This window comes from Fulmarus glacialis, unplaced genomic scaffold (assembly GCF_000690835.1).
Source record: "Fulmarus glacialis isolate BGI_N327 unplaced genomic scaffold, ASM69083v1 scaffold70, whole genome shotgun sequence".
NCBI lineage: Eukaryota > Metazoa > Chordata > Aves > Procellariiformes > Procellariidae > Fulmarus > Fulmarus glacialis.
The window spans coordinates 23,817-45,821 of NW_009186871.1; the positions used below are offsets into that span (position 1 = coordinate 23,817).

The 22,005-nt window shown below is 40.5% G+C and overlaps 1 protein-coding gene across 1 annotated transcript in view; it reads right to left on the reverse strand.

Moving 5' to 3' along the window:
- Positions 1-22,005, reverse strand: part of LOC104073131 (reelin-like) — a gene marked incomplete at its 3' end in the record, with an annotated part of 122,402 nt that overhangs the window by 23,782 nt on the left and 76,615 nt on the right. The window contains exons 18-22 of the mRNA XM_009572812.1: positions 17,909-18,145; positions 12,022-12,214; positions 9,267-9,379; positions 2,415-2,552; positions 1,582-1,768 (exon numbers count right to left, since the gene is read on the reverse strand). Coding sequence (XP_009571107.1) covers positions 1,582-1,768; positions 2,415-2,552; positions 9,267-9,379; positions 12,022-12,214; positions 17,909-18,145 — 868 coding nt within the window. The remainder of the gene's footprint in view (positions 1-1,581; positions 1,769-2,414; positions 2,553-9,266; positions 9,380-12,021; positions 12,215-17,908; positions 18,146-22,005) is intronic.

The window sequence follows — 22,005 nt, forward strand, 5'->3', positions numbered from 1 at the left end:
CACAGCAGCTCTGCCTGCCAAAGGGTTAACTACAGAACCAGGTTAATTGAGAAAGGGCACAAGTGACATAAAACCTCAGAGGAATTGCAGGGGCTAATTGAAAGAGCTCTGTGTTGCAAACACACCTACAATTGATTAAAATGAGTTGTAAACTAAAAGATAGAGGGTCGGCATTAATTCTGGTAGCAGTAATTGATTATGGCAGTAAACATTAGACATTCAAATAAAAAGTGGCTCTTTGAGCAAATGCAAAGGAATTGAGCCTGTGAATATGAGCTCCCAAAACAATACAGAACTGTTGGGCAACTATAAAAATATTTTTTTACTTTCTACCAGCATGGCCACTAGATGCTGTGAAAAAGATCTAAACAGAAATTAAATAAACCACCTTCTGTTGATGGCACGCAGACTGCTACTACTCAAGAAATGAATGATAACCTAACCCTTAGAGATCAATAGAAAGAAGCCAAGAATTTCTAAATGAGTTTTTCACTCCTCCTTAGCAGAAATCAGAAGAAAGATCATAGCAGGTTAATTCTAATTTAGCAAACTACTTTGAGAAACTTGGCATAAGGAACTGAGCCAGAAGGAAAAACATCTAACAGAGAAGACAATTATACAAAAAAATCCAATTATCACAATTAGCTAGTTATACTGATTGGTCTATTATGAAATTTTCAGCGCAGAGCTGCATTTCCAGGGGAGCTGGATGTGAGACTATGTAGGAGTTCTGAAAATTATTTGATGGGTTAGATTTTTGTAATGAGGTAAACAACACACAATTACACAGCGTTGTATATTAGGTTATTCTTCTGGGACTAATCTGGCTCTCATGACAGCGGTGGCAGTTTGATCAAACCTTTAAAAGAAAAGCAGATAGCTGCATTTATACCCTTCCTTTCAATTAAGACCAAAACAAAACCCAGTACTAGACCCGAGGAGAAACAATAAAAAAAATAGATCTGTGATTACAACCCATAATCTTACACCTGGTCATAAAGATCTCTTTTTATTTTAGTTATAATTGCTATTAATTAGCAGAATTCCCTATATCTCTTTTTTGTTCTATTATTTTTGTCTGCAGAGCATCCAAGTTATACAAAAGAGTATCCTCCTACAGGCTAACCACTTTCTAGAATTCTGGAGGGGTTGTTTTTTCACAAGTTTTGGTCCCATGACCTCAAATTAAGCTGCTTGTCCCCTGGAAAGCCTTTCTCCATCCCTCGCCCCGACAGTACAGAACAAACAAATGAGAGCTGGGGATTGCTGAGAAAGAACCGAGTCTCGAAACAGAAAATGCACAATTAAGACAGTATGAATGTACACGCTTCCCAGCACATTGGTGATTTACTTCCTTCCATTACAGCTGGTATTTCTTGAATACACAGTGCACGTGTCCCTCCCTATCTCTTTTGATTGCTTTGTTCTTTACCTGCGGAGCACAGCTGCGCTGTTTAATGCACTTCTCATATTGCATGCTGCTTTCTGCCACCTTCCTTTTCTTTGCCACATATAACCACATAATGCTCCATTCAAACCCACATTATGTGCCTTTCTCAGTCTCCCATCCCTCGTTAGTACCTTGTTGAAGTAGAGCGAGGAGCCAGATGAGATGACCCCACAGCCTTCTTCGGGCTTGACAATCTCTCCCCCAATAATTTCCTGCCACTCTGTCTTCAAGCTGTCTGGGTTCTCAAAATCAGACATGACAGTCGAAGGAAGGGGATTTTCAGGCTGACATTCAGTACCCCGAAACCCCGAGTCACACCTGGAAGGAAATATAAATGTAACAAGCTTTTAAAGACTTTATTTGACACTGACAATTACTTAAGGCGATGCACTGACCTTTTAAAATTAGATGTGAAATAACAATTCATTCTGGGATTGGAATTTTGGTTCCTGGAAACAAACTAGAATAACTTGATAATGGAAAAAAGCTATATCATCTTATTTCTAAAAAAACCCTATTTCTAAAAAAAACCAGAAAGTTTGAAGCTGGCAGACAGTAGTCTGTGCCCTTGGTATTGCACCCAATCTGACAGTGGCTACCAGGCAGTGCTGAGCTGGTCCCTGGCGTCCTTCTGACCCAGCGAAACAGCTCCAGCACTGAGTTGGTCCCTGGGGTCCTTGTGCAAAGGCCCAGAGGGGCCACCAGGACATCTGCAGCAGGGCAGCCCTGTGCCCCTGAAAGCTCTTCCAATGCCTGGATCTGCTAAGGGTATGGATTCTCCGACACAGAGGTGTGGAGCAACCGGCTGTTAATGGTGCTTGAATGGTCTAACTCCCCCATAATGCTTTTATTTTTTAATGTTTAATCTAAAAATAAGCAAAAAAAAAAAAAAAGTATGCAAAATAATAGGATACCTGAAGTATCAGGAGACCATTTTTAAGAAGAACTGGCAAATGCTTTATACCTGCAAACGCCGTGGTCGCACCAGCCGTGTCCACTGCACATGTTGGGACACTGCTGTCCGATGTAGATGTTGTCTAAGGCCCATTCGTCTTGGGCTGTGTAGTAGCACTGACTCCAGCGGAAACGTGTGGCGCTGGACCTTAAAACCAATAACAATGCTTTAATTTGCGATTCTTTCCAGAACTGTTGGAAAAAAGATAAAATGCAACTATAAAAAATAAAGTAAGTTAATATCATAATCGCAGCCCAGCCTGAAAAGACTGGCACAACCAAAGACAGAATTTTGTAAATGAACTTTCTAGATGATGCTGCTTGCTGCACAGGACTTTATAATGGACTTTCCAGTCATTAATGGCATCTCTGAGGAAGGCTGCAGAGGTGTTACAGCGACTTTGTGTATTATTTTAAGATAAACCTATCAATGAATATTATCAGATTTTTATTGCATGCAGTTCTGTGAGGGTGACAGGATGCAAAACTAGAAAGATGGATCTAGGGCATGACTTTGATTTTTATATTTTTGTCACAGTTAACAGGCTATAAGTTGTGTAAAAAGCTTTCTTCTGATATTTATTACAATTTTATGAAATTAAAGTTCTTGAGCATTTCTCCCCTTTAAAAACTGGCTATTTCCATTCAACAATAGTTGACTGGTTTTTATTGGATACAGAAATTTCTTTTTGTCGGGACGATTCTAAACTAGATTTTGCTTACATATCACTGGTGACATTACAATCACCAGTTTTTAACAAAGATCCTGTTTCATAGCACCCATTTTTTTCCACATTGCAAATAGCTTGCTCTTGGCCAACTATTCAGCCTAAATCCATACCACCCAAGGTTTGTGGTAGGGAATCATTGGATTAGATTACTTGCCTATATATGACTAAGCTCTGGATATTTGTAATATTCTTCAAGCAGAAAACCTTGCTGTAGTTTCTCCTCTCTAGTTAAATAGTTTCTCTTCAACAGCTTTATTTTTCTTTATTATAGTGGAGTCAGGTAACATTATCTATTAAAAAAGTGCTTGATGTTGGCCGTCTAGCAGATTGTCCAATGTGATAGTGACATTTTCCATGCTGAGTGATTCCTGCTAGCTAAACCCAGCCTGACATCCACCACCCTCAAAAAACAAAGCCGGAGAAGAAACTGAATCATGAGAAGAGTAATTTTTGTTGCCATCGAGCCTTTCCAAGCTGCCCTGCCAACCTGTGCACATCCAACAGGTTACAGGTATTGACTAGCGGCAGCTCCCAGCTGGTGGGCGCAGGGACCCTCCACTCCATTCTCATGCCAGAATGAGATTAAGAAAAAAATATTGCACATGAAGTAAAACAAAGACGGGAAATCATTCATTGTGCTGGAGCAAAAGGGGCTGTGCCAGCTGCATGACAGGTCTGGGAATAAAGGGGTGGTGGGGGCAACGTGGGTGCTGAGACTGGGTCGCAGAGCTGTGGAGGGGATGGACAGGGAAAGCAAAGCTGACTGCAGAGAATTAAAAATCAGGTGTTAAACTGGGACAGACCTGTGCCTGGCCAAGAGCCGACTGGATGGGCTGAGGACGAGAAGCAGGTGGTTGCTATAAGAAGTAGGAGCTTCTTTCCTAGCTTGTTTCTGAGCCATATGGCTATGGTATGATGGCATGTGATATAATGCTGTTACTTTAAGGACACCCCCACCCCCACCCCCCGCCGAAAAAAAAATTATGTAGAATGACCTGTTAAAATGCATATTGTAAAGGTGGCTGAGCCACCTGCTGGCATGTATGGAAGTGGAAAAATGTATAGAGGTGGCCTGTGCAGCTAAAATGGACAGTACAGCAGAGCAGTTAACCATCCAGTTGCATACTGCAAGCGTACAAAGATTATTTTAGTACATGCTTGGAGAAATTTTTAGAATAGCAATTTCTAATTTCTTTAAAAACCAAGTGAAACTGCCTAAGGGCTTGATTTTTAATTGAAATGACCCTTGTTGTCTGTTTTAAGTATCTGCTTGATATTGAAAATACTGTAAGCATTTTTACAGCATGCAGAGCTAATCTGTGGGGGCAAATCTGCCGATTAAATACTCCCTTAGGATATAATGTATTGATGGGTTACATTACAAGAGCTATGAATTATCCATTAAAAGTGTACACGAAGAACTTCCTAAACTTGCATAGGCACAATGGACAGTCAGTATTCACCACAATTATTTATTGTTTATTTTCTGAGTGCTCTGAAGCCAGCACATCACCTCAGTGGTGGTGTTTACGTTCGCTACAAAGCATCAATGGCACCGCAGAGAACCCTGACAGAGACTGTGTGCTTCAGAAAAATGGTAATGACTAGTGTTAAATTTCATGTGCACTGAGGAAAGTAACAATAGTGAAACCAAAGAAAGGTTTTATAGCAGGCAACCGCCCCCCCCATGGCCTCCCAGCACAATAAAATTGTGTCATGTTTGTCCAGGTGACAGGAGGGAGAGCATCGCAGCTGGGCTCCTCCAGTTTTCGTTAGGGAAGGTGTGTGGGTAGAGGTGAGGTGTGCGACTCTGCAGCCCCAGGGGTATTTACAGTAAATTGGGGGGGGTTCTGCAGTGATATGGGGGCAATTTAGACATCCCATGGAAGTCCTTTGGTGCCCAACAAGTGGTGGTGCCCCCCGAGCACAATTCTCGGTGCTGCTTGGCACCGATGGCATTTCCCCAGCTACTTGCCAGCCGCTGCCGGGTGCAAACGTCCTTGCAGGGTGGCTGTGTGGGTGCATCATGGCTGGTTTTGGGGCACCCTACACAAACAGTGGGGAGAGCCCACCCACAGGTAATAACAAGGTACAGCTCTGTGCCCAGGGGAGCATCGCACCTGAAACCCTACTGAGAAGATGCCCGTGCAGCACCGCTGTGGGACTGTTCCCAGGGCTGGCCCCACACTGCAAGGCACAGAGCTGACACCAGGGCTGACAGCCCTTGCTGGGCCTTGCGTGGGTTTCACCTGAGCAAAATGTTTCCCTGGTCAAGCTTATCATCCCCCTCCTGCTGCAGGGAGCTGCCTGGCCGTAGAGGACTGCCACCCTACAAGGCGCAGAGCACAGAGCCACATGCTGCTGGGGCGGCTCCATCTTCCTCCTCGAGTCTCAGATGTTGGCTGCACATCAAGCTAAGGGTGAGCTCAGCTCCGCTTGTTACTCAGAAGCTCCCCCAGATGAATGCAGTGATGGCAGGAGACTTGTTTCCCTCATTTAAGGGGAGGGGAGGAAGGAAGGAGTCGTGCTGCTGCCTGAAGATGAACATGTGGCTAAAACAGAGGTGTGTGCATCAGCCGGACGGCTGGGGACGGTCCCCAGGGAGCCACATCCTAGCGGGCAGAGTTATTTTTAGCTGCAGACAAAGAGATCTCTCCCCCGGGGACAGCTTTGCCGCTGCGGGAATCCCGCGGCCCCTGAGCTGCAGCAGGGCGAGGGGCTGCCCTCGCCTTCCCACCCAGCGGGGAGGTCATGGGAGGCAAGCGGAACGTGGGGCCACCGCCACATGGCTGCAGGCAGCAAAGGCTCTCACCGATTCAGATTCCTCTCCGGGTGAGGGGAAACGCGTGTTAGGCTGCATTTGCAATTGCAAAAGCAACACTGCTGAAAAGCCAGTCCTGCTCACTGTTTTTGAAAGCTTTCTGAGGCTGCTCTGCACCTTAAGGTAACAACAGCTTAAGAGGATTACGCTGTTAAAAATGGTAATCAAGAATTTAAAAAAACCCACGTTAATTAAGAAAAGAGAATAAGGAGCTGAGTGTCAGCTGCATTCTCAGTGATAAAATACTGGCTTTCTGGACAGTCACCATTTGGACACCTATTCAAATGGGAAGTCCAGTATCGAGGAGTTATGAAAGCGTTTTATTAGAAGCAAAATAAACCTCCCCAGTTTCTCGTATTTCTTCCCAGTTTTTTTGATGTTACTGCAAAGCAATCTGGCTTTCTGGTGACATTATATCTAAGTCAGGTTGATGTCAAATAAAAGTCACTGTTGTTGCGTGACATTTTACATAAGCGCAAGGAAATCATGGTGAGTCCCAGACGTATTGCGAGTGAAATGATGTTCTTTCTGTTATAAAATTTTTCAGATATGTGATTTAAAATAAAATCATTGCCTTCTCTCCTGATATTAAAAAACCTAACGATCTAATGCAAATTTGTAGCTGATAAAATTATATTTGCTACCTTCTGAGTTACCATAATTACATTTACCCAATTATGCTGAAACTCTCATTCAGTCATTAGGTGTTGATTTGTTTATGAAGTCAGCAACTGACAGCTGCTTGTATCTCATTAAGTCCTGTTCATATGTAAATGCCTCCCATAAAACTGAAATTAATTTTCATCAGTGTTAGAAATGTTCAGTCCAAGTACAATACAATTTCAGCAAGCAGGTGCATACATTTCATTTCTCCAATACAAGTCTCACTCTTGCAGCAGATTTCCTAACACCCCAAATCTCGGATAACACAGGGACCTTTTACACTCATGCTTGCCAGATGCGGAACATCTACAGATGTGCAGAAATACCAGCACGCCTAGAAAGTTTTACAAGAGAAATAGGTGCTGTTATGAACAATTTTCCGGCTGCATGAGCACAGTAACACAGCCTGACGCTACCTATGCACCCACGGTGCAAACCCTCAGCAAGGAGCTGTGCACGCAGGCATGAAAGCTCTGGCAATCCTAGCGGGGCCGTGCAGGGGTGTGAGGGCACGTTGAGGCTACCGAGGGCCAGAGCAAGGCTGACAAGACCTCAGGCCCCGGTCCCGAGTCCTGAGGTGGTTTGTTTCCCTGAGCAGTAAGCACAAGGCGGGCTGCGTATTTGGCAGGCCTCATCTTATGGGGCTGAGCCAGAAGGACGGGCCCCAGAGCCCCCTTCCCCTGGTTTTGGGAAGGCAGAAGAGCCGCCTCTCGCCCTCTGCACTGGTTTTCCTGGCCGTTACTAAGTTTTCACCCATGGGTGGTTGTTGCAGCGGAGTGTGGGTGGGGAAGGGAGAGGACAGGGAGGGCCGGCGCCCCGAGGAAGAGCCCTACGGACCATATTTGCTACCAGGCCCCCGGGATGATGCCCTCTGTGTGGCCGGGCTGGCGGGGGAGCTCTGCACATCACATGTTCACCAGGAACCCCCAGGGTTGTAAAGGCAGAATCTTGCCCTCTGTTAGCATCTGTGCTTTAAAAATGCGAAAAAAAATCCCCTCCCAATCTCAACCCAAAGGAGCGACTGAGCCCTCGGTCTGCTCCTTGCCGGTGGAAAGGAAGGAACAAAGAGGGAAAGCGGATGAGATGCATCTGGTGTGTTGGATTGCTTCTGGTGGGGAACATGCAGCCATCCTTCCCCTTCACCTTGATTGCTCTGCAGCACAGCACAGTTGTACTGAAAAAGTGTTTTATGAAGAGCAAAGTAATGTTCAGTGGTAATTTGTACCTTAATTACAAACAAAACTCTGCTAACAGACGGGAATCCCTTCAGGTACAAGAGAGAGGGTAAAATATTTATGATTTGTGCACAGCATAAAATAGGAACCCTGCTATTATTTCATCATAATTTCTCCCCACTGTCTCCTAAATTAAAATGGAATTATTTGCTTCTGTCACCTCATATGCTGAGGAAAATTATTAGATCCTAAAGAAAAAAAAGCTCACAACATTGGTATTAACATCAACTATACAGTGTATAATAATAACTTTGAGTACAGTATAAATATCATATAAATAAATTTAAAAATAACAGCCTACTTTGGAGTATATCCTGCAAAATTGTAGACACTTTTTAAACTCCTAAGTGCCTATGTACACCACAGTTTTTACAGCTGGTGGCACATAACGGCATGTAAGATTCAGTACATTATAATCTAACTACAAGGCAGCTATTCATAGACTTACTTGTGCCATTTGGAATTATCTGACCTGATACACTTCAAGGATTCAATATTTGCCCCTGATGTTTTGGCTGGGAATATGAAATTCTGAATATTGTCTGTACAGTAAAAATGGCCAGTATATTGTGGGGTGGTTGATAGAAATAGGTTGTGTTGAGGCCATGGAGAATGCAGAAAAATGATGGACAGGGAAATACAATGGTAACTTAATCTGAGCAAGCTGTCATTGCAATTGCTGTAGTGGATTCAGGTCAAACATAAGCAAGGTGTAACTCTAATTGGAATAATTTAATTCTCAAATGAAGGAAGCCCTTAAGATTATTGAGATTTGTGACAACTTTTTATTTGTATGTCATAATAAAGCTTTTAAAATAAATAATGGAAGAAATAATCTAGTTAAATAAATAAAAATGTTAGGGCAGGCAAAACAAGTTTGATTACAATAAGATGAATAGGGTAGGGCTTTCTGATAATTTTTGTTGCTGTTTTGTGCAGAAGAGAATGTTATTTTTGAAGACATGCTATAAAAAGAAACAAGAGGTAAAAAATTCCCAGAAATGAATCATTAGTTACTGTTTATACTAGGCTTTGGTCTGAAGATGTAAACAATAAGGAATGTGCAAAATAAAAATTAACAATCCAAATAAAGCCTTCCTCCAGTGGGCCATTTACAGACAAGCACCACTATTTTTGAAAAGGTCTGAACTTTATTAGAAGAGTCACATTATATATTAAAAACAATCCTAAACAATAGTTTCTGGTGACTTCACCAACATTTCATTCTCTAATTATGTAAGGAAGGCATTTTATGTTAAATACTTGCAACTGGGTCAGCCCCGGTACCCTGGTACCCCCCACCCACTGGCTTGAGTATCATCTACAGAGGACTTGATCTCTGTCATAGCAATATCAAAGTAGATGAACTATCTGCATCAAAAAAAAAGAAAAACCAAGAAAGAAATGCTCACCAAGTCTTCTGTGGTAAAAGGACGGTGATTCTCCTCCACTGAGTAAATTCGCTGGAGTGGTAAATACTTGCTGATGTAAACTCCTGACAGCTTGGCATACTGGGAAGACATTCCTTGAAGTAAAAAATATTTCAAAACCAAATTTAATGTTGAGGCAGAATTGGAAACAGAAGCAAGGGTTAAACATTCACAGAACCAGGAGCTCGCCTGGGTCCAGATGTTGCAGCAAAAGACTCAGAAGCAGAAATATCCTGGCATGATCCAAAAAATTTCTCAGAAAACTAACAGTAGTACAATTCAGGATAGGAGAAAAACCATATGACTCATTTGAAGAGGTATGTTTGGCATTAGTGACTAGTAATTTTTTGTTTTCCTCCATGAGGATGTCTAGCTCATTTTTTTACTGTTCTCACCCCAGCGCTGACTATGGAGTAAGTCTACAAGGCCACTGAGGGTTAAGTCTGCGAAAGTGACCTCCAGACCATTATACCAGTCATTTTAGAGAACTACTTGTGAGGCCTGGGGATGCTGGCTCCCCCCACTCCCTCCATCTGCAATGGGGAGCAGCAGTAGAAATGGCCAGAGCCATGCGGGAGCACCCAAATGCAGTCTGCTGAAGCTGCCTCCAGAGGCCCTTACCTCCAGAGCTGTATTAGCTTTGACACCTACAGCAAGTGGTGTAAATTCCTCCTTCCTGCTTCCATGATTCTTCCTGTATTTAACTCAGATTCCTAGAGAGGTCTATTCCCAAAATTTTCTTTTTTCTTTTCAGAAAATCTGATCATTATCACATTTTTATATTAAATATAAACACAGTCTATTTTCCCAGCCTCTTAGAGTTTTCTAGACTTGCCTTTCCCATGTTACTCCATTTTTCTGCAATATTCCATTCATTTATTTATATATTGCTAGAACAGCACCCAACGCTTTTGTGCTATGGTTTTGATGAGGTATTAGTAAAGCGCTTGAATGTTATTACCAACCTGTGCATTCCTTTTCTAGCTACCCATTCAGAGTCCCTTCTGCCACCACTGCCCCAGCACAGCTCCTCCTGACCGTCCCCACATCTCTGAGAGCCTTTCGCTGTTCACTGTTGTGCTCATCCCCATGGAGAGTGTCAGGCACAAGGGGGACCTTTGGGACAGACACTTGCCTATGCAAATAGCATACTTCGACTGCTATGGAACTAATAATAAGCATTGATACTCTACAGTAGTTAAAACAATTAAGAATATTAATCTAGTTAAATTATACAGTAATAGTTGTATATTAAATACGAAGAAGGACAGAATACATTATTTTACAGAGAAATTTATTGCTTAAATACCTAAGAGTATTAAATGAAAATCTGATTGCTTATGCAATTGGTTTTTTTTCGGTAGATTTTCTAAAGGCTTAATTTCCTTTCCGTCGGTTTTCAAACATTTTTCATTAATTCATCTCCCCTAAAAGATCTTATAAAATAGGATCTGATCAGTGCATGCGAAGCAAACAAAACTTTCAAACATTTTAATTAATTAGTGTTTTTTGTGTTCGCCAGACTACGTCCTTGAAATATTCTACAAATAGCCTTATCTATTACTCTTTTATCACAGCAACATGGGTGGTGTGAGAAAAATGATTTGGCTGCAAGTTGTTCTCTCTGAACTCAGCTCCACTGAGAGAGGAAAGGAGCACTAAAATCTGAAGGCAACTGATCTTCCATTGATGGCAAGGACAAACCCTAAACACCCACCACTAGGAACTATTCTTGGACACCATGATGATGCCTGCTAGGTATCAAAGACATGAACATTGTTTGAAATACAGTATTTACAGCTTTCCTCTGAATTCTGTTTAAGGTAAGAAAGCATCACTTGGATTTGCAAAGTTTAAAAATTCAGTTATTGCCATTTCCCTACTCTGCCCAACAAAGCAAATGTGGCGAAACACAACATGGCAAAAGGTAACAGGACAATGCTTTCAGTGCTCATAGAAGATGTGGGACTGGACATTCAAATCCCTCTGTGAACCTACAGATCAGACAGTGAAAAGGCACCAGGACAAGTTCCCTGACACCCTCTGAACCTGCTTCGAGGCAGCCGAAGGACCTTGGTTAGTTCACCCTGAGGCCAGGGAAAGTCCAGCTTGCCATCTAAGAGGGAAAACAAAAGCACAAATTATGTCCAAATGCGCTATTCCCATTTGTGCTGAGACAGGGCTGAGCCACACGGGGAAATAGCAGCCAACACTGCTATTTGCACTTCTAGCAGAGGCAGGGAAACAGCCGGTCATTATGGCCCTGGACTGTGTTTGAACCAGGGATGGGAGATGAAAGGCTCTACATTACAATCCCCCGAAGGAATGCCTTTCCATTTACGAAATGGCTGCGCACAAGGGCAGAAAGAATTTCTATCCATTTAAATGCCAGGAAACAGTAGATGCATTTTGCTTTGAAAAACAAAGCAATAGTGCAGGAAAGATGTCGGCCATTACTCTGTAGCTCTGTCTAACTGTGCCCCAGTTCTTTTCTCAGACTTGGTCCATTCCTGTCACAATTGTGTGTTTCAGGTTCTCAGATACCTTTCTTCCAAATATCACGAAAAACAGTTTAAATACTTCTGTTAGTCATTTTGACTGATTGCAACTGAGAATTTCTTTATAGAAAGGGCAATGAGGAAAACATCCTCCTTTGTTCAATGCCACAAGTATATTCCAGATGATCTTTGTATAAGCAGAGTTTATGGAAGACAGAGGTCCTCGATGCCAGCCTCACCTCCTGAACAAGATGCCACGTGAGGCCATGGTTGGTGGAGTAGTCCAGCTTCACCTGGTTGTCCATATGAGGAGTAAATGCCTGACCACAGCCCATCACCAAGTTGAACTGTATCATATACGAAGCTCCGATCTGCATAGACTGGGTCTCCACGTAGCGCATGCTAGAAGCTAACTTTGAATCTCCTGTAAAACTGAGAAATGTAAGGAAAGAATCAGGATCCATCCCGAAAATAATTCAGAAGGGAACATTATGAATGGTTCTGGGTTAAATACAGCAATGCTTCTTTCTTTGTTCTGCAGATTGGCACATGGGATGAGACCACGCACAGAAGCATCTTTCCGTTGGTACTTCTGCAAATTACCAGGAAGGCCCTGAAGTATCCCAGAGTGTGAAACACTGAATTATTCTGTTAGTTCTTACTATATGCTCTTTGTATTAAGGATCAAGTTAGGATCAAGCAAAGGAAAACGCACAGAAAAAACAACAAAAAGAAAGTTCATTCCCCAGGAGTGTCCATTGCCTAAGGTCATGTCACAGTAACAGCTGTAATTTCATTCAAACACTGGGAAGATACACTGCATTTAGTTTAAAATATTCTTATTACATAGACTTTTCATTCCATTGATTTTTCAAGTGATTCTATATGCAATGAATTCACTGACTTTTGACTGTGTTTCAGAATTAATATCACCTATCCTCAGCTTCTTTTCTGCAGGATGTACTGATATAAGAGTTATACTATCCAGTGGATTGGAGAAGATAATTTTGTCAGTATTAATGTTTGGAACTCACCAAGCCTCATATATGATACAAGGTACCCAGTTATCACATACATGGTAACACAATATATAGTTTGAAATTACAAGGTTATTTCAATTTAAATGCAGGTTTTTCTTTTATGCGCTGTTCAAAAGGGAAAAAAATCAAATGCAAGAGAGGTATAAGAAGGAAGTAATAACACCTTAAATTTTGAATCCTGCACACTAGCTTTCAAAACAGAATGTTTTTAAGAAAATTCACATAGAATGAAAATCATCTCCCTCTCCTTGGTTTGAGATGTTTAGTTAGCATCTTCAGAAGTACTGTAGTTCTTTCAGCTTCAACATTTTCTAAGACTATTCTTAAATGTAAACAATTTAGGATAGGGATTGCATCTTTTTAAAGAAAATCACTGCAAATCATCATGCAAAAATAAAAAGTTACATTTAGTACAGTGGTGATGAAGAGAATAATCTAGTTCAAGGTTTCCTTTATGGTTGAGTAAGTTACAGTTTATCATCTTAAATAAGAAATCCTAATCTTTCAATACCGTACAATAAAACATATTATCTTCTACCCCTGTAAAATTCAAGGTCACAATGAAGTCAGTGTAAGGACTAGGAATACAAGTCAGCATTACTTAGCACTCTTTTAAATTAATTCACTGACCCACACTGTTTCCTATAGTGTCCTTTCCAGAGAGAGCAGTTAAGCCATAAATGTCAGCATCCTACCTTAAAGCTGTAGAAGAAATTACTGAAAGCTGACATTAGTTTTGTCATTATCAAATTGCTATTACTTGGCACAAGTTAAGATCCAGGCTCCTTTTTACTCTCTGACCTTGCTCTCTGTGACTTCATTTCCTAAAGGATGATCCAATTCATGGCACCTTATGAAACCATCCAGTCTACGTCGATCAGCACCATGAACAGACTGAGGATGGACATTCCCTTCACTGCTGGGGCACTGTCATGGACAACTGGACCAGAAGGCAGTAAGTTGCCTTGGAAAACTCTCTCAACTGTTTGCTCTTTCAGTCAGTGTTGTCAGTGTTTTTCTTCTCAATGGGAAGGATAATTTTAAGTTGAGCAAGGAGGCATAATGTACACTCATCAGCATCTCAGAAGAATTTGTTTGGATAATGCCTGAATTTATTTTTCTTCCAAACCTTATCTTGTACTTTTCAAAATGACCAAAAACTGAAAATTTAAAAGTTAAAGCTGACTCGGTCTGACATAGTTTTAATTTCTACAATGCAGCTTGAAATTTCATGGCTGATGTGGGAAATCAAAGTTTTACTGAAACCCTCTTGGGAAATCTGTGCCAGTACAATCAGGGTCTTCAAGTATCAGTCAGCTATGTGCAGTGTAATCTGCTGAAAGTTAAATGTAGCAATGATTTGGAAAATGATTTGGCATTGCCCCCATAAACCTGGGCACAACACATCACAGTTACCTAAAGCTTATCTGAACAGAATAAAGGAGTCAAAACTAAACAGTTTGGAGAAGCATCCGCCTGGAAGCTATCTTCCCCAAAGTGGTGGAAGAAAGGTGAAGGACTGGTGCTCAGCGTAGGTGCAAAGAATTAAATGTTTCATTTTGTCTTTGTCTCCACAAAAATTCCCTCTTTTCTATATTACTGGTGTAAAATTAGAAAAAAAAAAAATCTTAAACTCTGATCTTTTTTACTGGTGGCATTCAGGTCATGATTAAAACAATTTAAGTTTAGTATTCATTTTTATGTAATAACTTAGCCACTGGATATTGTATATAGTACATTAAGTAAGCATCATTTTAAAGTCAAAACAGCTCTTTAAAACGGATATTAAAGAAATGTGAAAAAGGAAGGTAGTGAGGAGATGAAGACAATCTGTGATGCTCCATAAGAAGCTCTTTTAAGGGGAGGAAATCACATTATGGGTTCACAAAGTCCTTTATCATCCACAAATTGCCTCCAGCTGAACAAGGGTAGCATTAAAGGTGGGGGCTCCACCTTACTTGCAGCTTCTTCGCTTTCCAGCTCTCCTGTGTATGTGGTTAGGGGTATGCTTTTCTGCTGGAATAGCAAATGTTTTCTTTGTTTGTTCTGGGAGTCACGCAGCTGGAATACGTTTCTGGATTTTGTAAAAGACAGACTACTGTCCCTGGCATAACAATAATTAACTAAAAAATCTGCAGAAATGAGAATGCAAAGGCTACATTTTTGTATAAATATGTAGCTGTGAGTTTGTTTCTAGCACATATATAATTAGACCTGTGGAGGCGCAGGAACACAATACCCATAGGTACCCTCAGAACAATCGCTCTCCCTCCAAGCACGGCCAACTAATTGGTACTTCTGGGAATGATATCACAGCCAATGTCAGCCAATCTGCGCTGCTCCAAACTGCTCTGGGATCCCCAGATTTACCACATTTTCAAGGCCAGTACTTTCAGGAATACTGAAAAGCCACAGAGATGCAGCTGATTTTGTAAAGCTGCATTGACCGAGAATATTGACATGATGGCCAAACGCTCACGCTAGCCCCAGCTGTGCTTCCATCAAAGACAGGAGACGTTTATGTCATACCTACTTTGTTAAATAATTCCTAAAATGTATTAATATATTTTAATTAAGTCAATTACTGAAAGAAACTTTCTGCATGGTACAGGGTAATAATTAATCTAAAAGACAAAACATTTTATAAACACATGTAAACTATCAAGATGGTGTAGGGCAACTGTATTATATTGCTCCGAAAGGATAGTTCATTATGAGCTAGATTTACAGTCTTGCCCCAGGCTGCTCCAGGGACAGTGGGACACTCTATTGTGCGTTACATTGAGTTAAATCATAATGTCATAATCTGACTGAAGACAGTTTTTTTATATAATGCTATTTTATTTGTGTCAAGATGAATATTTTTTAAAAAAAAAAGTTTTAGTGTCCTTATCAATATGTAAATGCATTTCAGCAAGTGGCTGTAAATATTCTGTAACACTCCAGAAGCATTTGGGTCAAAACCTTGCCTGTGTATGAGCATTTTGGAGAAGTGATGAATTAACGTACATCATCAAACACTTCATTTAAAAAGTGTTCTGGAGTCCTTTCAGTATACCCAATACACTTGCTGTAATAAAGTCTAAGAACCAATCTAAAATCAAACATTGATGATTACAATCAAATCAAGTGACTGTTCCAGATACCATTCTAAACCACTCAAAAATCACCTTTGCTCAAAACATATGTATATCAACAAACCTCTCTTTTCTAAATGTAGTCAGAGAGTGGAAAGAATAAACTCTCTCTTCAACAAAAATAAAAATCCCTCTCATCAGTTTTCCCCAATTTTAAGGATAAATACTTCAGATTCTGAGGCAGAAACGGAAGCCTAATAGACAATTAAAGGCAATTCAGTGAAAATGGGCCTGGGGATGACACCCTGTAAAATGATTTATAGCATATTTACTAATGAAAAAGCAGTTGTCAGACTTTTCTCAAGAGGATGGTGTCAGTGCTACTGCAAACTCTGCTCATAGAAAGTCATGAGTTAGAAAATGAGAACCAAATGGACTCACAGCTGGGAAAAGCCAACAATAATTAATTTAACTAGCAGCCATTTGTACAGACTTTGTGTAAGTTTAAAAATTTCCCTTGAGAGAAACAAGGTCAGTGAAGGATAGAGTTCATGTCTTCCAGTGATAATGAAAAAAACTTATACATAAATAGCAAGGAAATATTTCAAAGGCTTCGATTCTTTATTTGATGCATGGAAAGTTCAACATTTCCACTATGACCGAGCACTACAAATCCTAGGCCATATATGGGATGGAGAATTTAGCTTAGCGTTTATTATTTTGATTCTGATTTAGAGCCATAGGAGTAAAACAGAGGAACGTCTGCTATCTTAAACAACATACCCGCCTCCCCATGATAAACCGGTCTTACAAGAACAGAGTGAAAACAATGTCATTAAAGAGCTTTCATTCCACTCTTTGATGAAGAAGATGCAAACAGTTTGAGCCCTAACATGTTGTTTCATTTTAATGAGCAGCGAGTACCTTCCTTGTCCTTATTAAAGTGGTTAATGGTGCTTCTACTGCCTCATTATCACTGCTAGAACACATTCAGTGTTGTTCCTACTGCTAAGCCAACTCCTTTTAGTTTGACAGATGATCAGAAAGTCAAATCAGATTGCTCAGAGATACTTGTTAATAAAATTCCAACAGTGTTTCTCTGAGTGCCCATGGGGACGCTAAAATTATTTATATTTTCTTGAGGTTTTCTATAATTACTGTGATTGTACTTTCTCCAAATAAATATATCTATGCCAATTAAAGCCATACTGGGTTTATATGTTGATCAAACTACCATGAAACTGTTATTTAATTTTAATCAAAACATAGAGATTAAATTGAGCTTCCTTTGTATTAATTCCAAATGTTACACTTAGGTACTCCAAAATTTAATTTTTGTGAAGCAGGTTAACGTTTTACTAAAAAAGCCTATTTTTACACAATCCTAACAGAATTTTCTTCTTTGTTTTTCACTTCTTTTTATTTTCTTGCCTTTTTTTCTTTTAGGGCAGGTGATGTTTTGTTGCTTTTGTTTCTAAATACACAGCACATTTCAGGCGTAATTGCAATATGTCATAATGCTGATCACAGTGTAAATGACTAAATGGATATAATACCAGACAAAATAACTACAAATGACTAACGTCATTCTACCAACATTCTGCTGCCTTTCCTTTTTGGAGTGTAACCTAATGGCTATGTAAACAGATCTGAACATCACTTACAAAATATTCAGAGTCTGCACTTAACAGATTATTTCATAACCTGTATACCCATATTAACCTGACTGGATTTTAAGTGAAGATTATGAAAATTTTCTAAATTGTTTCTGTTAGGATATTCTTTAAATATTTTGGGGGAAGGAATGCTACACTCAAAGTTCCCATCAAAAATAAACCTCTGTGCAATGGGTGTAAAAACTTACTGCTAATTGCTATTAGATGAGCAACTGTATTTTTGTCTATAATGTGAGGATGAGGCACAATTACTCTGAATAGCTGCCAGGTTCTTAGCAGGGTGAATAGACAAAGAAAAGAAAAGTAGAACAGAAATGAATATGTGTTTCTCACCAGAGAGTCCAGTCATGTCCACAGTAGGGCTGAACATTTCCCAGGTAGAATCCCAGAGACTGTGTGACTTCAACTAGGTTGGTGAAGTCCAGACTGATGCTATTGAAAAGCACAGAAGTCATGATGATTTCATCAATCGCCCACACATCTTCGCCTTGAGAAGAGTGATATGGTTGCCACCATCTGAACTGAATGCCAATCTGTCTTGCATCTTCAGGCAGCTCCACTGAAATTATTCTGGAAAACAAAACAAAATTATTATTCAAAGTTTCACTGTTTGTAATAATTCCATGGGGATGTATTTTATGGTTATTTTTTCTTACTGACCCTCAAAATCATGGACTAAATTCAGCCCACAAATACCTTAACATCTACTGGTATAGCTTCTATCAGTGACAGGGACAGGGGAATTGTTGGTTCTCTTGGTAGTCAATGTATTTATTCAGAGACAGCCATGTGCAAAAGCCACCAATTTTGTAAATTTTGCTGCTATTATGGAGCTCTCTGTAAATTTTACGGTTGCTCTTGTTTGCCAGAAGGAACCTGAATGCCCTCCGTCTGAAACCCAGCTGTAGGTCAGGGGCTTAGACTGCCAAAGGGATGATCAGCTGACAAAGATTTACTAATTCCAGCTCCACTTTCTCAGACTTGGTGGATTTTATCCTGATCTGAAGAGATGCATCTTCTTAACATCCATGCTTGTTTCTGCACAGCAGTGTCGTCATGCCTGTGTTGCTGTTGTCCTAGAAGAACCCATCCCTCTAAACTGCCACGTTCAAAGGGGAGAAGGTTCATCTTGTCGGACAGTGATTATGTGTAGTCTCTTATGGCACATACTTTTCTTCTGTAGTTGCATAGAGATGCAACTGGAGGTGAGTGCCAGGTGCTTCTCCTGGTATGCAAGGTCACCTGGTTTGTCATGGCAACTATGTCAACAAACCTGTAATTGACAAACTGCAAAGAAAATTAAGAGTAATATCTAATTTCCAGAGCAATTATCATATACAGCAGCAGGGAGCATGCATTAATTGCCACAGCAACAACACCTTCTTGAAAGCTCCATAAATCACCAGGACCATGGTGCCCCATGCAATGCACATGAGCTGTGAAACAGGCTGGCAACAGGGACACTTGTCTCCGTCAGTGTACAATCACTTGCTGGCAAAAGAGTTTTCAGCAAGCTCATCATGTAGCTGATGTTTTTCTTTCTCTCTTAGAGGAAATGTGGATAAAATGGCAAATCAGGTAAATTGGAAACATCATTTTATACTTTAGCACCAAGTTTTTTGCAGATCTGCCTGTTGTAATGTTTTGTTCTGTGTATATGAAACAGCCTTGTGCCTGCAGCACTCTTAGTGCAAAACCACACTCTTAAAAATGACTTGCTAAACTGTCCTTGTAAAGAGTAAATTTATAATGCTGCTGTTTAATGTCACATTGATTTTAAAGAAGAATACGCAACAAAAAATCAAACGGCTTGGCTAAACAAGCGGGAAGCACTCAAAAAGTCCTGGCTGGCATTTCCTGGAGCCCCTTTCTGCCAGTTGTAGGCTGGAGAGAGCAGCATCGAGGGACAGCCAGAGGTGATGACTGCTGTGTCCCTGTGGCAAGGGACCAGCAGTGCACACACTTTATGTATGGCAGATACATTTCTTTTGCTGCTCAAGTAAACATGCTTGAATAACTTCATACCCTTCTAAGAGAAAGACCAAGCCCCATTACTCTTTGGCACGTGAATAAAATACAAGGACTTTCTTTCTACCAAGGGTTCCCTAATAAGCAGCAACTCTGACTTTTTGGGTCAATTTTTAAAGGCACAAACTACAAGGACTTTCTTTCTACCGAGGGTTCCCTAATAAGCAGCAATTCTAACTTTTTGGGTCAATTTTTAAAGGCACAAATGACACTAAATAGCTACTGATGCTAAAAGGCACTGATAGTTTTGTCTTCCATGGTTCAGTAGGGCGAACCTGAGGAAAGCCGGTACCCTGGCTAGGAGGAGCGCTGCATCCAGCGTACGCCGTGAAGCACTTGGCACTTGTGTGAGCTAATGCTCTGTTATAATCCTGGGTATAATTCTCTGACGGTGGCTGTCTCTGATGCCTGCATCTTTCCTTTTAACTCTTATAAGCTCACTCACGTGGACACTAATTCTCACTGACAGTAATTTACAGAAAATCCTAAATCATGACATACACCACTGATATACCTATAGGATGTTAAAATATTTAACACATGTTAAAATAAATTTATCATCCCAGGGGATTAAGCAAACACAATTTAAACATGTTGGTGTAAACCACCGTATATGGCACATACGTTAGTATGCAGAACCTGACTTCATCCCCAGTTATAACAGCTTCTCCTGTCTGGCTTTAATTTGCTGGAGATAGATGGAGAAGGAGGGAGATTCTTGCTAATGACTTTTCTGCTGCAGAAAAGAAGAGTGTTCCTACTAACATTACCAGCTACCATTAGATTTCTTAAAAACCAGCTGGGAGACCTTTGCTCTGATCTCATTCTTTCAAGCTATGCGCATACCTAATATTGAAAAGCCACCGCTGTTCTGCTCAGAAGAAAAATGCAGCTGTCAAATGTTAGCAGATTAAATGCACCTTTTCAGCAGAACATTAAATGTGTAATTATTTTTTGTATGACTGAAGATTAATTAAATTTCTGGATACAGATTGATTGCTAAACTTTGCAGCAGTCCATCTATGTTACCAAAAATGCTGATATTTTCAGACAACATGATATGAAAAGTTGAAGCTTTCTTCATGTTCTTCATCATAATTATTGCCAGCATTATCTTCAGGTTTGTACGTCTATCATTTTTCTATCTACCCAGAGTGGATATACATACCCCATGGCAAAACCTTTCTAACCTGTGTATGTTGTGGTTAGCTCTTTGCCCTGTCAGAACAACAGAAATTAAGTGTTTCATACTTAATCTCAAAAAGCAAAAAAGGTCTCTGGCATCAATATAATTTACTACATTTATATCTTAAACTTCATTAAAATCAGTCACTGGAATGTGTATTTTCCTTTTTGTTATAAAAATTTCATAGTGCTATATATTAAAAACCTTTAGGGAAATATAATTCCTACAGCTGTAATCTTGAATCTAAGAATTAGAAACAGGGCCATATAAAATATATATGTGACTATAATAAAGGACTGGAAGGGAAATTTTGAAGAAGGCTTATGAATGTTCTAGTTCGTAGGATCTTTCCTTTGGAAACATTTAAAACTTCAGAAATTAAAGCCCACATGCAGTATACTTCTACCAAATACAGCTATTCCTCTCAGATTATTGAGTATTTCTTATAGCTCCCAGGAAATATATTTAATGTTACAAGTTTTTTTCCATTAGAATATTCTTAAACACCTTTTGTACACTGTAATTTTGCATTGAGTTATTAACAAGATGAGGAAATCTAATTTTTTTTAAAATGAGCTGATCTGAGCTCAAGATGTATAAATAATGAAAGTTATACGTAGCTAACATATCTATATGTGCAGACGTATCTATAGTCCCACCCCTGGAGTTGACTCAGGCATTATCCTGGAACTGGAGGGAGGGGTAGGGAAGAGGACATAGGGCAAAGCCACCCTTAGGCAGGAATGGACCAGCTGGGACAGATGCCACCGTCAGCTCTGCCTCTCGTGTGCCCCTCGCAGAGCACCTCCTTTCATCGGGACTTACTGGTTCTGCTGCAGCACCTCGTGAGGTGGATGTGTCCAGGTTTGAGTGCGTTGGCACAGAGCCAGCCCCGATTGTTCTGGGCTTGCGGTACAAGTGTGCTCGTGGAGACTCCTGATTTTGCATGTGCTTTATTAAAACTGGTGGATGGTCTCACAAATGTAACAGTAAGTAATACCTAAATTCTCTAAATACATCAGATACATTCCTCTCTAATCTGACACCAAACACAGGTGCTGCTAGACGAGATGAGCTCTTTGTTCAGCTTCTTCATGATTTGCACAATTCCCAGGCAGGGTCACTGGCAGGACCTCCCAGGGCACTGAGTCCAGCCCACAGGCACAGGCACAAAACCGTGCAATCCCCTTCATAACGGGAGCAGGCGCCATTTCCC